At 38.7% G+C, this 18014-nt stretch overlaps 1 protein-coding gene across 1 annotated transcript in view; it reads right to left on the bottom strand.

Moving 5' to 3' along the window:
* LOC150088286 (cubilin-like) overlaps nt 1–18014 on the bottom strand; it is a 670594-nt gene that overhangs the window by 609370 nt on the left and 43210 nt on the right. Inside the window, exons 2-3 of the mRNA XM_090370103.1 lie at nt 12969–13098; nt 10086–10130 (exon numbers count right to left, since the gene is read on the bottom strand). Coding sequence (XP_090226229.1) covers nt 10086–10130; nt 12969–13098 — 175 coding nt within the window. The remainder of the gene's footprint in view (nt 1–10085; nt 10131–12968; nt 13099–18014) is intronic.

The following is an 18014-nucleotide window of genomic DNA, read 5'->3' as shown; positions in this document are numbered from 1 at the left end:
GATAGAAAGCCCCTATTAATGACGAAAATGGTAATGAACTGGATAGCTGGCCTCAGTATTAAAAAGGGCAGGAAAGGGAAAAATCAAAAAAAAAAAAAAAATTATAGAAACTACAGAGTTGCAACAAAAGACAAATCATGATCTCATTCTCATCTATAGTTTGGTCTTTCACAAAGTTCACAAATTCTTTACTATCCTTGATGACATAACTGGAACGACCTCTAGGATGGGCCTTAGGCTTAAAACTTCAGTGTTTAGAAAACCTATGTGTAGAGGCCAATACACCCATTATGGCTCAGCACAAGCTAAACAACATATGAATAGTGTGGTTAAGGCACTAATGGACAGACCAGGGTCGCACTGTGCCACCTCTGGGGATAGAGAATGTGAAATTAGACAAGTCACAGCAGACCTTAAGAAATGCGGCTACCCCCCAGAGGATCTTGGACAGATATAGTAGAGGGGTTATGTCCAACTGTAGGGAACCATTTGTACCTGTGGTCACTGCATACATTCCTTACTATCTGGGCCTTACTGAACGTCTAACTAGAATATTACGTGGCTATAAGACACGCTGTGTGCAGCTTCCCGGACGGAGGTTGCACACAGTCATGTCTGAGGTAAAAGATCCAATAACAAAGGATCTTAGCAGCGGAGTCGTATATATGATAAAATGCCCGGATTGTGAGGAGTGTTATGTAGGTGAAACGAGGTGGCAGTTCAAGGATCATCTGGGGGAGCACCTAAATGCTATAAAAGTCGCGGATTATGGTAAGTCTGCTGTATGGCCGAGCATTTTTGGGAAAAGCAGCATCGGATCTCCCCAGAGAATGGGGTTATTGTTGACTGGGCGCATGGGTTCTGGGACAGTAAATGGCTCGAGAGCTTGTGAATCTGCTCATCTGGCAACAATACTATTAATAGGGACAGAGGCATGCATATGCATCCCCTCTTTGAAACTGTTGTCCTGAGTACAGATGAGCGGTTCCATTTGACACGCTCCTGAGCTATTTCCGCTTCCGGCTCAGACCATGCACTGGTTGAACTATGGGTGGAAGCACTGTGAGCCTGCTATTTAAGGAGGTGTTGCAAGATACCATTGAGGAAGGAAGCCGACGCTTCCGAAAGCTACAGGTTTTATCGCTTTTAATTACGCATATGTTTTTTAGTATTTTCTTGTAACAATGTTTTAATTCATATTATTTTATGGTAGATTATGTCAGTTTTATTTTATTGTACATACAGTTATCATATTTTATTATTTTCTGGTAGATCATATCAGTTTTATTTATTTCATTGCAAATATAATTTTCACATTTTATTTTTGTATCAACATTTTGTTTACAGTAATAATTGAACTTAATGGTTGGTGTATGAATTGCTTATTTCGTTGACAAGAACAACAAAAAACAAAAGTAACGGACGGCTCAACATAATTGCAGAAATTACATCGAAAATTTGGAAGGTATTGCAGGGACAACAGAGAATCTATGCTGGCTGGATCAGTCATAGATTTAGGGAACATTTCCCTATCCAAAGATGCTTTAAATGCATCTTTATATCGTCACATTGCCAGAGACTGCAGTCAGAAAGAACCTGTGTGTGGTCACAGTGCAGTAGCTGGCCATGATTACAAAAATTGCAAAAAATAAGTCTCAGCAGCCAAAATGTGCTACTGCAAGGCAGCACGGCTGACTGGCTATACACATGGTATTAAGGATGAACGATAAATGCCCCTGTTATAAAAAATGGTAAAACTTATACAATCTAGGACCAACTATAGGCCAGATTGAAAACATAAATGTGACTAGGCCTCTAAATCTCGTCCAATTGAATGCTCAAAGAACAAGAGCTGTTGTAGATCAGATCAAACTCAAATTAGAAGAAAATAATATAGATATCTTGGTACTCTAGGAGCCCTACATATGGGTAGGGTTTGCAAATACCCAAGAGGCTATAAAATAATAGAATACACCTGAGGTGTCCCTCTACAGTAATAGTAGTTAAAAATACTGACCTTACAGTTACAGAGGTGGGTCACCTCTGCTCCCCAGTGGGAGAGTGTGCCCATATCACCAGTGCTGTAGGAGAGTTTCACATTATTTCACTATATTCCAGACCAGGTGAAGATCCAACTATTGAATACCGACAAGTTGTCACAGACTTGCTACCTACAGCAAATATCATAGTGTGTGCTGATGTCAACTGCCGGACAGCCTTATGGCAAAGTCATACAGAAGACAGAACAAACATACAAAATGGCCAGATACTTTCAAACTATATAGCTACCTCACCCTTTCAAGTGCTAAACCAACCAAATAACCTCCCAACGTTTAGCAGTACCATGTGGGAGAGTGACATTGATGTTACTCTTGCCACCAATTCAATAGCTTAAAAAGTTACAGACTGGTGTGGCCAGCCAGTCTGGACCACATCAAATCATAGAGCCATTTCCTTCAAACTAAACAGACAATTACAAATAACCCAATGCTCCTTGCTCGATATCAAAAGTAATAACCTTAAAGGGCAAACTGGCAGATTTTTGAGAGAAAATACAGCAGCTTAGCTGCAAAAACAGGAAAATGAGTGTTCTAGATTAGGCAACTGCAGCCCAGACGAGCAACCACTGACTATGACAAACATTTTAACAAAAACAGCAAACCTATCTATCACACAGAAAAAACTGAGGAAGCAGGCAGTTCCCTGGTGGCGCCCCAAACTGACTATACTCAGGTGAAGGGTATACCAGGCGAGGAGACATTTTCAAAGAGCCAGAAAATCTTGGCCACAAAATAAGGTGGATACACTGAGAGATTTTTATAGAACTCTCAGGAATCAGTATATAGCCCTCATAAGAGACAAGAAAAAGGAATGCTGGCGGCACTTGGTGGGAATTACTGGAAACAATAACCCTTGGAGTTATTGTCTACAGAACAGTTTTTTTTTTTTTTTTTTTTTTGTAGTTGTTGGCGCATCAGCTTCTGTGGCCATAATGCACCTCCCAAGGTTTTTGCAGTACTTTGATCCAAGCCCGAGGTGGGATTCGAACCCGCGACCTTTAGGTTGCCAGGCAGGCACTTTACCCACCAGGCTAGCCCGGTCGGCCATAGAATAGTGACCAACAAGCTGCCAAAAAGAGATGTCTTAGAAACTACTGTCAAACCAGATAGAACAACAAACCTCTGTTAGGCGGATTCTGTAAATAACATCCTAGACAGTATTATTCAGACTGAAACTGGGAATGATTCCTGCACCCAGCTAGACATTAAAGAAAACACTGGAAATGACAATGCCAATATTGAACCTCTGTTTACTATACAAGACCTATAAATAGTACTATCTAAAACCAAAAACAATAAATTCTCAAGTTTTGATCTCTTAGAGGTTGAGATTATCATAAAATTAGTGGAAATAGCACCAAACAAATTAATAGCACTATATAATAATAACTGTATGACAGAAGGTATATTCCCAAAAATATTAAAGAAAGAAAAAGAATAGCCACAAAGCTCCATGAGCTAGGGCAAACAAAGTGGGAGCAGGATACCAGAGGTCTGGTTACCAAAAGGTTTCAGTCATAAGCGGCAATGGTTAGCACAAAGCCACCTAAGTGGTGGCTTTGGGCTAACCATTGCCACCCATGGCAGAAAAAATGTTGCAAAAAGTCCAGGGACTTTTTGCAAAAGGGGCTCCCCCTAATAGCAAAACTAACCTCCTTAGGGCTGACTGATGACCTAAACTGCACCTGTGGCAAGAATGAAGACTGGGCACACATTCTATATGAATGTATAATTTATGACATCCCCAGAACACAGCTAATAGCACAGATTGACCCCCTTCCCAGGGTAAAAGAACACCTGTTTATCTAGAAGAGGAAAACTATAAAGCCTTTACATCCTTCACACAGAAAGTATTCAAAAAGCACAGAACTATTCAAAGTATGGCAATTCAGCACCCCCAGCAATTAAACAATAATCAATAGTTAAAATTGCCCAAATCTCCCACCACGCCCAGACGATGACTTAAAAACTGTGAAGATAGCAGTCTGCATTGTGACAGGACAAAACCGGGACTACACAGTGTAGAAATCTGGGGCACCACACCAAATAATTATTTATTTAGGGGGGAAGGAGATGTAGAGGCAGCCAGGGAAGCAGATTAGGTGAAAAAATATAGGCAAGCTAGTAACAGGGGGATGCAATGTACAATGAACGGGTTGGGCACTGAGTGAATTAGGAATTATGGAAAAAGGGAATAAATGTCAGTTTTGGTTAAAGAAAGAGTGACCCAGCATGAGGGAAAGGGAGAGTGAATAAGTGTTATGGTGAATATGAATGAGTGGAAGAGCAAATGTAATTGTAAGTGGCAAATGTAAGTGGAAGGGCAAATGTAGCCACTGTCAGAGGTGAAAGTGATTCTTGCACTGCTTCTATTGGAATGAGCAGAAGCCTGGAAAACAGGATGCAGGATATTTCAGAGACTACTGGGAGTCATTGCAGTACAGGTAAACACATGGGTTGTATTACGTTAGCTAAGAATAGAAATAGGTGCATGTATACTTGCGTGTACCAATGCTAGGAGTTTGGTAAATAAATTTGATGAATTTGAAGTATTGCTCAAAGCATCAAAGGCAGATATTGTTGGGATATCAGAGACGTGGTTCACACAGATATAAGGAATGCAGAAGTGGAATTACAATGTCTACAGAAAATTGGGAGTAGGAGTGTGCTATAGGCCCAATGACTCTGATGAGTATAATAAGAAACTGTACAGGGAAATAGAGTGGGCCAATACATTAGAGAGTCTTATAATAGGGGATTTTAATTTCCCAGATATTGACTGGAATTTGTGGGTTGGTCACTCGCACATTAGCAAGGCTATTGTGAATTTATTGGAAGATTGTTTTCTACATCAGCATGTTCGGGAGGCAACTAGAGGGAGTAATACTCTTGATTTAATTTTCAGTAGTGATTCTTCATGTATTAAGAATCTGCAGATAAAGGAACCACTAGGTGGCAATGATCACAGTGTGCTGAAGTGGGATTTACTCAAAGAGGTAACTACCATCAGGGGTAAAGGGAAAGGTTATTGCTTTCGAAAAGGCGATTACGGTGGTCTCAGACAGTATTTAAATTCTATACGGTGGGACCAACTGATAATGTTATCAACAGCAAATTCAAAATGGGAAGCATTCAAAGAACTTATCTTGGAAGCTACTAGGCTTTACATACCAACTAAGAAATATTGTTCAAGGTTTAGGCCTAAATAGATGTTAGATAAACTAATAAGACATTTGACAGAGAAGAAAAATGCATAGGATACATATAAATTAACACGTGACACAGAAGACTATGATAGATACAAGTTGATCTTTAACCAATTTACAAAGGAGGTTATGCAGGCAAAGGCAGATTACGAGAAATCATTGGCAAGGGATTCAAAGAAGAACAGCAAAGAGTTCTTTACTTATGTAAACTCTAGAAGGAAGGGGATGAATCAGATTGGTCCACTTGATATCGTTGGGTCAACTGTTGATGATCCTGCTCAGGTAGCTAACAAACTAAATGAATATTTTGCATCGACATTCACACATGAGGAGTTATTCAGCAAGGGGAATGCCAGAGGTGTATTCAACTCTGGCAGTAAGCTAGAGAATCTTGTAATAACTGAGAGTAAAGTGGAGGAGAAATTGTTGAAGATAAATACAAGAAAGGCACCTGGGGTGGATGGGATCTATCCAGTTATATTAAAGGAGGCAGCAAAGGAAGTAAGCAAACCCTTAACCATAATTATGAGTGCTTCCTTGGACTCAAGGGAGGTACCCACAGATTGGAGATGTGCAAATGTGACCCCAATTCACAAAGGAGGATCAAAGGCCGACACAAGTAATTATAGACCTGTGAGTTTAACTTCTGTTCCCGGAAAATTAATGGAGGCACTGGTTAAAGAAGCACTGCAGGATCATCAAGACAAGACTTCAGTTATAGCTCGGACACAACATGGTTTTGTTAAAGGGAAGTTGTTGTTCTTTGGTTTTTAGGAGCATTAGCAACTAAAGCCATATTGCTCCAGGATATGCAGTGGTCATTCCCTGACCTTTCCGCATCCTCCGTATTTGGTGGTGATGGACTCGAACCCCGGTCTAATCAAGAAGTGTGTGCTACGCACTGCTTCTCCTTCCCACCTGGCTACGGAGGCGCCTTTAAGGGGAAGTCTTGCCTGACCAATTTGATTGGATACTATGATGCAGTCACAAAAGAACTGGATGCAGGGAATAACTTTGATATTATATACTTGGATCTTAGAAGAGCTTTTGATACTGTTGCACACGGAAGACTGCTGCACAAATTGGAGCAGTGTGGCATTGGAGGCAAATTGCTGCTATGGATAAAGGAGTGATTGAGGGGGAGAAGACAGAGAGTGGTAATCAATGGACACTGCTCATCGTGGACTAATGTTATTTGTGGAGTCCCTCAGGGTTCAGTGTCGGATCCATTATTGTTTTCTGTATTTATAAATGTTGTTGATGATTGTATATCAAGCTTAATGTCCAAGTTTGCAGACGATACAAAGGTTGGCAGGGTTGTCAAGGACACTACTGACGCTATGCTGCTGCAACAGGATCTGGAAAGGTTGAGCAGATGGGCTGAGAGGTGGCAAATGAAGTTTAACATTGACAAATGTAAAGTACTACATATGGGAAACAGCAACCCCAGAACAACGTATCAACTCTGTGGTACTACAGTGACAGTGGTAGAGAATGAAAAGGATCTGGGGGAAATTGTGCAGGCAGATATGAAGTTCTCTGAGCAGTGCAGACGGGCTGCAAGAGTAGCTCATGGTGTCTTGTCAATGATATACAGGAATTTTTCTAGCAGGGATAAGGAGGCGATTATTCCCTAGTATAAGGCAATGGTCAGGCCACACCTTGAGTACTGTATACAGGTCTGGAGGCCTCATTTCAAGAAGCATGTAGAGCTGCTGGAACGAGTACAGAGAAAGGCAACAAGATTAGCAAATGGCACAAAGGGGTATTCTTATGAAGAAAGGCTTAAGTTTTGCAAAATTACAGTGTCTGGAGACTAGGCACCAGCGAGGTGATCTGATAGAGGTGTATAAAGCCTTGAATGGTTTGAACATGCTCAATGCTGATGCGATTCTTCCTCTTGCTCAGAATACTCACCTGAGAGGGCATAAATTCAAATTGAGGAAAGACAGATGTAGGATAGACGTGCGGAAATTTGCCTTTATCCAGCAGGTAGTTGGTTGGTGGAACAGACTTCCATCCCTTGTTGTGATAGTTGATAGTCCAAATAAATTTAAGGCTCAGCTGGACAGGTAGTTCAAATGAACGGAGGGGTGAAGTGGAAGTGGGTTCTTTTTTTTTTTTTTTTTGGCTGATGCTGCATAAGCTTGCTTTCTTGCATCATATGCCTCTACTAATGCTAATGGGCCAAAAGAATACAAAGTTAAAAATAACTTATATTACTTTATATATATACTAACGAACATTTACTAACACAAACACTATGACTGCATTTATCTCCTTTGGTGCAGGCCTAGCTGTAAAAAATTTGCAGCTAGGCCTGCATCACAAATGAAGAATAACAGTAAATTGAGGTGCCCAGAGAGTGCAGTGCAGAAAGCAAGAGTCAAACAAATGAAATGAATGAGTGTAACTGTGTGAGAAAAAGAACACAAACTATAAATTTTACAGTTAAGTTTCAACCCTAGTTTCAATCATTTATATTCTTACTTATTTAATTATTAAATTTTAGTATTAAATTTACATTACACACCATTGCATCCTCCCCCTTGGTGTGTGAGAAAAAAGATGAGTGAGTAAAAAAAAAAAAATTTTTTTTTAATAAATAAATTTTAAAAAATGATCATAAAAATATAAGAAAAAAGTATAAAAATAGAATACAAGTAGAGTGAGAATGCAGATTAAGAATGAAGTAAATGTCTATCTCTCCCACTCACCACTGTCAGCAAACATATCCTACCCCCAGAGCAGGATGGGCAGTTTGGTCATCCTACTGGAATCGACACAACATGCCATTTAGCTATATGAATTGGGTACTCAAACTCAGTTCCCTTTAAAACCCCTTCCCCAGGCAGGAGGGGGGAGACAGGTCTCCCCCCTACTATCGTTCTACCTGTTTTCCCCAACCTTCAGTCCCCTCCACTCTAACTAAACTGACCAAGTACACCTCTTAACAATGCTGCCAAATTCTAATCAATGTCTATTCAACCGCTGTCTCGAAAATCTCTTTTGGCCTTTCCAAATTCTAGGGTTCATCCCCTTTTTTATATATATATATATAGGCCTTGTTACTGAAATCCTTGGAAATCAGGTGGCAGGCCTGCCAGTTAAATAATCTACTGGGTGCCTGACCTGCCTCCTCGTGGCAAAGTTGGGGAACGGTGGGTCCCAATAGGGGCCCAATGACTAAATGGTCAGAGAAACAACAGAACATAACACTACACAACATTCTACTCCCCACACACTTTTTAAATCTCTGGCCACCACAGAGTTCTGAATTACAAAAACAAAGTACATAACATGGAGATGGGGGAACCCCCTGGTGCCGTCAGACAATTAACACACTTTACACTTTACTTTACTAATGCACACACATGCACCCGGTATTATGCAGAGTATTGTATTCTACACAGAGTAAAAATGCAGAGTTGGGGGAGACCCCAGTGTCACCAGGCAAAAAATATTATGTCACTATGATCGATACCTAACCAGGAAATGACCTATATAATTATTTACTTGTGCATTTGTAGTGTGCAGCATTCTCAAGGTCGAATAAATATCACTATGTAATTATTTACCTGCACTTACATAGGTCACTTAGGAAAAGGTCTGGTAAAAATTCAGATCTTGGGTACCACTCTATACTTCAATTAAAAGTCAGGAAGCAGGCATAGAAGAAGATGTAGTGATTGGCAGGTGCAACTCACTTTTTAGCTCCGCTCCCTTTCCTACTAGGTTGATGTGCCTAGGGTGCTAATCCCCCCACTTCCCGCTGTTTAAAATCGGGAACTCGTTTTCCGATTTTAAAACAGCGGGATGGGGTATAAACACCCTACCTAAGCTAAGCAACCCCCTACTCGACGACACAAAGCAATCAGAAACAAAATGCACTCACAATAGTCACCCAATCACGGAACTTGACCATACAATCAATCCGTTCTATGCCCAAGCCCACTGCGCAGAGACAAGTGGTAGCCAAATAACAGATTTTAGCCAAAGGCCTTTTGCTTTGGGTTCCAAAATGCATGAGGAATATTGTTGCATCCGAAAGAGCAGGACTAAAACTGAAAGCAGGACTATTTAACTGAAATATTTACAAACTATACAAATATTTAAAATATTTACAAAATGCTGAACTATTTACAAATATAAAATATTCATTAATATACAAAAAAATGTTACAATGGAACATCAAGTGTTAGACAGTGAAGCACATGTTGGTGAACATTATGGAGGCAGTTGTCGATAATTAATTTCATTTGTAGTGACGTAATTGCCTCGCCCTCTTCTCCCATTGGCTCGAATAAATATCACTAGGAGGAAAACTTTTTTAATGTACAGAGAGATAACAAGTAGATATTCATCCATACAGAATCAATGACATGAGCAGCTCAACTAACTCCCAGTTTAGCTACACTAAATTAACACCAAAACCAATAACTATAAAATGTAACATACATCATGTTGTAACTTGAGTCCTAATTTCTGACAATAAGATTAAAATTTAAATGGTATGGATTTAGTTACATGCCCAAATTCTCAAATAGATTGTATCATTTCTTTGCTTCTCCCCTCTCCAACACATTGGTAGGAATGCTATTAGCAAGGCTGCACCCCAAGTGGCAAATGTGCCATATGTTGGCAACTCCTGATTTTGTGTAATGAATAATCTGGATGTAGGTTTCTCAACATTAGAGTCAAAAATTGTTACTTTTAAAACATGGAGTCAGAATTTTAATTAATTTCATTTTAATTATTAATTCCTGTCTCGTGCCTTTCACTCAATATATTAGAAAAGTTATATATTTTCCATACTTACTAAGTCTGATTGCATTTGCTGGCCTTTTGAAATGGATGATTTTACCTGAAAAATTAAATAATAATAAAAAGTTATTCATATGTCAACTGAAAGAGGAATATTACACTGGTTTCTTAAGTATTAATTTAATTAATTAATAATATTTTTCTGTGTAATTACATTGGATCTGATGTTCTCTGAGACCAAAGCACACAATAACTGTAAAGCAGTTATTAATCAGTCCAAACTAGATTTTGAACGGGCTAAGGATAGAAAAGTTGCTTCTTGTCCAGGTAGTTGAGCATTCTGGTCTCTTGCTAAAGCTATTGGCCGCAACATTTTCTCACCTCTATTTCCAACTCTTTCAAAACCAGATGGTTCTATTGCCACTTCAGCCAAAGATAAAACTGACCTGCTGGCATCCGATTTTTCTTCCAACTTGTTTATTGATGATTTTGGTAAACCACCTCCTGCTATTCCCAGTACACTCCATTCAATGCTTCCTGTGGTCTTACATCAAATGGATGTCAGAAGAATTTTGAATAATCTTTATGCCAAGAAAGCTCAAGATCCTGATCAAAACCTGCGCTCCTGAACTTACTCCTGTTCTGTGTCACCTTTTTTCACTCTCTTATTCCAAAGGTGTTTTCTCCTGTTTGGAAACTTGTTCATATCCAGCCAGTTCCTAAAAAGGTTTCAAATCCCTCCCCCATCCAATAATTATTGTCCCAATGCACTTACTTCCACTCTTTAAAAAGTAATGGAGAAATCTATTAACCACCAACTCCTAAACTATCTAAAAAACTTCCATTTGATCAATGATTGCCAATAGGGATTACGTAAGTGTCGATCCACTGGTGATATACAGCTCATGTTATCCATCTATAGACAAATTCAATAGAAGAGTGTGGTGAAACAGTAGTTGCCCTTGACAGTTAAAATGCTTGTGATAGTGTTCGGCATAAAGGTCTTCTAAATAAGCTTCCATCTTATGGATTACTAACTGTTCTTTGTAACTGGTTATTCAGTTTTCTCTTTCAATGCTCATTGCGTGATGGTAAATGGCTCTCTGCCTTCTACATTCTCCAAATGCTGAAGTTCCATAAGGTTCAGCTCTCTCTCTCTCTTTCCCCCTCCCTTTTCCTCTTGTATATTAATGTCCTTCTTCAACCTGACTGCAAATCCTATTCATAGTTTTGCTGATGACAGCACATTGCATTTCATATACCAGTTTGAGACACCCTGCCCTGCACAAAACAGCTTTAAATTCTCAAATATCCATTACCAATTGCTTAAATACTGATCTCCACATAATTTTTTGGGAGGGGGGGGGGAATATAACAATTAATTTCAATTCTTCTAAAACTCAGTCATATCTTAAATCTCACAAAAAGGATTCTTTTGCTTCTATGGTTATCTTTGACGACACTCAGATTTCTAGACAAGACTGCATATATCTCTTAGGGATTACCCTGACTTCTAGTCACCCTTGACATAAACACATCACAAATATTGCTTTCTCTGCATTTTAAAAAACTGGGTTTTCTCTTTCACTCTTTGTGTTAATTTTCTTTTAAACAGCTACTCACTCTGTACAAATCTCAAATCTGCCCTACCATGAAATATCATTCCCACGCCTAAGGTAATGCACCCATAACTTCTTTCAGGCTTCTAGACTCCATACAAAAGATGGTAGTTGGGTTATTAAATAATTACTATAAAACCAGTAACAAATACTATTAATTTAAAATTATAAAAAATTCTACTGCTGCTATAATAACCCATCCATTACAAAGTCACTCCATCCCGTCTCAAATCTGCCCTACCATGGAATATTGTCCCAACATCTGGGAAAGTGCTCCAAAACCTCTCTCAGGCTTCTATATTCCATTCAAAAGAGGGTAGTTAGGTTAATTAATGACTCATCAATGATTCAGAAGAACATGCCCAGTTCCATGGGCATGTTCTTCTGAACTGGCTTCTATAATTCCCACTATCTCTTTCAAAGCAGTCCGAACACGTGTGCAACCAGTCAACATCCTTTTACTGTCCAACTTCAAACTCACAGAACCAACTTTTTTTCTTCCTCATTTATTCATTCAACTCCTGTTTTCTGGAACAAACTTTCTTCATATGTATTTCCTGAAAATTACAATCTACAGAAGTTCAAGTCTAATATCAACAAATATCTTCTTTTATCTTCTCAACCTTCAACTCATACATGGTACTAATTACTGTTCTAATACCATTGGCTGATCCCATACTTATTACAGAGATGACAAGTGGATAGCAGGTTAAAGGTACAGCTGTATTTCAGCAACTGAAATTTTCTTTTTTCCCATGTATCAATTTCCTTGGGGTGCCCCACTGCCAATAAACTTAGATTAGTAATTAGCATTACACACTACTATATAATAATTTTCTTCAGAATGAGAAAAAATTCCCAAAAACAGGGGTGGGGGGCAACATTTCAGTTAGAACCTAGGCCTGACCAGACCTAGTGATGTGAGAAAAAGAGGTCTGATTTCAGGCTTCCCCAATAAATCTGGGGGTCATGCTCTTCTCAACATTGCGGTTCCTCAAACTACCCTCTTTGCTGTGAGCACATGCACAAATTCAGTGCATGTGCTTACAGCAAAGATTACCTGTTTCAATTTAAACTTTAGTAATGAACTCGTTCTCAAGAATTGATAAAATGCAATTACCAATATTCTAAATCATTGATATATCAGGGAACTTTATGCTTTTTTTTTTCAGGATGGAAGGATGATTGAAGAAACTTAAAATTACTATTTTATCACAAAATTTCTTCCATATTTGAAACAAAAAATTCTTTTTGAAATCATGAGCACTTTCTGTGGTTATGTAAACATATATATATATATAAAAAAAAAAACTTCATACCACTTGTAAAGTTTGGGAAAAATCATCATTGTTAAGCCTAATACTTCCAGTTCCAGTTGAAAGAAATGTCATATTTCTGTTCTGTGCTGTTCTGAAAATAAGATGTCCATTTTCAGCTATTATCTGTGATCTATAATTAAAAAAAAAAACTTTTTTTATACAGAATTTACAGTAATTTAATCATTAATAATTTAAATAATGAAAATCTCAAAATATCTAAAATATATATATCTGAATGTCTAGTAAATATAATTACTAAGGTATACCTGGCATTTTCTTATAATTCAATATATCATTTAAGATTTTTTCACATTCTTTCCTATCATCTACTTTTAATATTTCTCTTTCTTTCTATTCTTTCCATTCTAGTTTTGGCACCTTGTGTTCTTTCCACTTCTCTCTGTTAGCTCTTTCTCTCACTTAATCACTTTAACCGTGTGTGTGTGCGTATATTTAAATATTTATTTTGTGTGTGTGTGTGTGTGTGTGTGTGTGTGTGTGTGTGTGTGTGTGTGTGTGTGTGTGTGTGTGTGTGTGTGTCGAATAGAATAACAAAAAAGTGGAAACAAGAAGGCAGAAAAATGGAAAAGAGGAAATAGTCTTATTTTGTCAATTTTGTAATTATTTATCTTTTATTATACATACAGCCATGACTTACGTAAGGATTGTGTTCCACAGAACTCTATGTAAGTCGAATTTCACATAAGTCGGTATTTCCCTAAATGCTTGTGCAGCGCTCCAACTATGAGCACCGAATTTGACTGAAGCAAAAATTAAATGTTCGATGACCATGTAAATAGAATTATTTATTCAATTTTTTTATCTCATGCGCAGGAAAAATGGCAAAAGTGTACAAAATTACAAAAATTTCAAAATTATAATATTACAAAAAGAGAGAGGAAACAGGCATAATGTCAGCAAGTTTTACCTTTCGAGTATTGTTACCAGAATTAACTCTCCAGCTGATAAACACACTGCTTTGGAGGTTGAGGGCTGTGATGATTTAGAAGGGGTTTTTTCCAACATATCACAAAATTTCTCTGCAGCCACAGAATCAGCACTGGTGACTTCACTGCACACTTTAATGTTTTGGAAACCAGCGTGATGCTTGAACCTATTAAACCACCCATTGCTTACCACAAACTTGGCTTGGGGTTCGCCATACTTATCCTTAATATCTTCATAAATATTTCTTGCTTTTGCTTGAATGGCCATTGGACTCAGGGGCACTTGCTTCTAAATCTGATTTTCCATCTTCGATATAGCACCTGAACGCTGTTTTGTGATCACTGTTGATCTTATTAAATGCATTGATCCTTTAACATGTTCTTTTATACACGCACTGTCCCTTAAAATAGGGGCGCCTCCATAGCCAGGTGGGTAGGAGCAGCAGTGCGTAATCACGCTTCTTGATTAGACCGGAGCTCGAGCCTGTGACCACCAAATATGGAGGATGCGGAAAGGTCAGGGAATGACCACCGCATATCCTCGGAGCAATATGGCCTTAGTTGCTAATGCTCCTAAAAACCAAATAACAACAACCACCCTTAAAATAGTATTCACTGTTGAAGCAGCGAGACCTAATTCCGTTCTTCGTACTTCTTAATTAATCATCTTCATTTCTAAATCAATTTTGTTTCATTTCCTAGCACTGCCACCACTTGCACTTTCCGTTGTTCCCTTTCCCTTCACATTGTAATAAGTAAATAGGAAAATAAAGAAAAGATTCTGAAAATTTATTTATGTTTCTCATATGATTGAAGATTTCAGTCAAGGATAACTCATTTCACCATAATATCGTAACATAAAAACCCACAGAATTCCAGTTATCGGTATCATCACAAATGCAATAAGATCGAGTTTACTACCAGTTTATAATTAGATTGTAATAACAGAAAAGCCGAATAAACTGGAAAGTGCAAATTGTTTTTATTGTTTTATGGTCTTGACCTCCAGAAATGTGTTTTAGAAAATTATCACAAAGGCGTTCAAAATTGATTCTTATAACGAAACATATGATATCGATGAAAGTGTAGTGCAATTTCCATTATAAAAATGACCTTTTAGAGCAGTGGTTTTCAACCAGGGTGCCGCGGTACCTTAGGGTGCCACCACAACATTAGAGGGGTGCTACGTAATTTGGGTTTGAGTTACTTAAACTTATTATTATTTTTTAATTTATATGTTTATTTCATTATAAAAAGGTGCGCAGTATCTTTTTAATTTTGTGATGATCTATAATTGATGTTTACTTAGTACCTCTGTATAAAGAATAAAATTATATACTGTATATATATAATTTGTATTATGAAATGTAATTTTTACAATTATATTATTGTAATAAATATCATATAACACACACACACACACACAGAATCAGATCTAACAGGCAGAAAATTGAGTATGGGTGCCACAAAATAAAATAAATTACTTAGGGGTGCCGTTATTAAAAAAAAGGTTGAAAACCACTGTTTTAGAGAGATAAATAGCTTAGTTATATAGCGAAAATTTAAACTTCCGAGGTCTTGGAACGAATTACTAAAAAAAACAATGTGTTATTGGGTTCACATTACAATATTTATCCTCCATTTATCCCTACAGGATGCAAAATACGTTTCCGCAATTTTTTTAAGTCTGCACCGACCGGCAAAAACTTACATAAAGTCAAATTTCCATAAGCTGGGGAGTGCTGTATTTTTTGTTACCTTCTATTACTCTGTAGCTCCCTCACTATTTTTTTTCACTTTACACACACAATGATCACTGAATTACAACCAACTACCTAATGCCATGTTGGGACAGATATTGGCAGCTATTTGCCTAGGTATTGACACCACTAGATGTCTGAAGTTGTCTACAAAGCTTTCCATAGTGTCAGAACAGATGATGGTTGCATGTCCACACACCGCATATCCCATTAAAAGACACCCCAAAGAGTTCAATTGGATTGAGGACAGGAGAATTTGAAGGCCAATCAAGATGGGTGATATCTTCACTGTGTTCCCTGAACTACTTGTGCACAGTGTGGCTCGATGACACATCACATTATCACCTTGGAAGATTCTGTTTCTGTCCAAGTAAAAACTGCAATATGTCTCTTAATTAAGAGATGCTGGTAGACTTCACCAGTGAAATGTTGGTTCATATGCACCAGGAGTTCTAGTTCTTGCCTGCAAAACATTCTCCATATTAAACAACCACCACCACCACCACCTGCCTAGGTACCACAGAACCATGGATGCTTCTGTGGTACCTGTGGTATCCAGCGGAGATGGGAGAAATCCCAGGTGCCATCCGACATTAGCATTAGCATTAGCATTAGTAGAGGCATTTGATGCAAGAAAGCAAGCTTATGCAGCATCAGCCAAAAAAAAAAAAAAAACCACTTCCACTTCACCCCTCTGTTCGTTCAAAATACCTGTCCAGCTGAGCCTTAAACTTATTTAGGCTATCAACCTCCACCACAAGGGATGGAAGTCTGTTCCACCAACCAACCACCCGCTGGCTAAAGGCAAATTTCCGCACGTCTATCCTACATCTGTCTTTCCTCAATTTGAATTTATGCCCTCTCAGGTGATTTTTCTGAGCTAGAGGAAGAATCCCATCAGCATTGAGCATGCTTAAACCATTCAAGGCTTTATACACCTCTATCAGATCACCTCGCTGGTGCCTAGTCTCCAGACACTGTAATTTGCAAAACTTAAGCCTTTCTTCGTAAGAGCACCCCTTTGTTCCATTCACTAATCTTGTTGCCCTTCTCTGTACTCGTTCCAGCAGCTCTACATCCTTCTTGAAATGAGGCCTCCAGACCTGTATACAGTACTCTAGGTGTGGCCTGACCATCGCCTTATACAATGGAATAATCACCTCCTTATCCCTGCTGGAAAAATTCCTGTATATCATTGACAATACTCCATGAGCTACTCTTGCAGCCCATCTGCACTGCTCAGAGAACTTCATATCTGCCTGCACAACCACCCCCAAGTCCCTTTCATTCTCTACCACCGTCAGTGTAGTACCACAGAGTTGATACGTTGCTCTGGGGTTGCTGTTTCCCATGTGTAGTACTTTGCATTTGTCAATGTTAAACTTCATTTGCCACCTCTCAGCCCATCTGCTCAACCTTTCCAGATCCTGTTGCAGCAGCATAGTGTCAGTAGTGTCCTTGACAACCCTGCCAACCTTTGTAACGTCTGCAAACTTGGACATTAAGCCCGATATACCATCATCAATATCATTTATAAATACAGAAAACAATAATGGACCCAACACTGAGCCCTGAGGGACTCCACTAATAACATCAGTCCACGATGAGCAGTGTCCATTGATTACCACTCTCTGTCTTCTCCCCCTCAACCACCCCTTTATCCATAGCAGCAATTTGCCTCCAATGTCACACTGCTCCAATTTGTGTAGCAGTCTTCCATGTGCAACAGTATCAAAAGCCTTTCTAAGATCCAAGTATATAATATCAAAGTTATTCCCTGCATCCAGTTCTTTTGTGACTGCATCATAGTATCCAATCAAGTTGGTCAGGCAAGACTTCCCCTTAACAAAAAACCATGCTGTGTCTGAGCTATAACTGAAGTCTTGTCTAAATGATCCTGCAGTGCTTCTTTAACCAGTGCCTCCATTAATTTTCCTGGAACAGAAGTTAAGCTCACAGGTCTATAATTACTTGTGTCAGCCTTTGATCCTCCTTTGTGAATTGGGGTCACATTTGCACATTTCCAGTCTATGGGTACCTCCCCTGAGTCCAAGGAAGCTCTCATAATTATGGCTAAGGGTTTGCTTACTTCCTTTGCTGCCTCCTTTAATATAACTGGATAGATCCCATCCACCCCGGGTGCCTTTCTTGTGTTTATCTTCAACAGTTTCTCCTCCACTTTACTCCCAGTTATTTCAAGATTCTGTAGCTTACTGCTAGAGTTGAATACACCTCTGGCATTCCCCTCGCTGAATAACTCCTCATGTGTGAATGTCGATGCAAAATATTCATTTAGTTTGTTAGCTACCTGAGCAGGATCATCAACACTTGACCCATCA

Source organism: Mastigoproctus giganteus, chromosome 3 (assembly GCF_048544385.1).
Source record: "Mastigoproctus giganteus isolate SK-2022 chromosome 3, ASM4854438v1, whole genome shotgun sequence".
Lineage (NCBI taxonomy): Eukaryota > Metazoa > Arthropoda > Arachnida > Uropygi > Thelyphonidae > Mastigoproctus > Mastigoproctus giganteus.
This window is presented reverse-complemented; position numbering and strand designations above follow the sequence as displayed.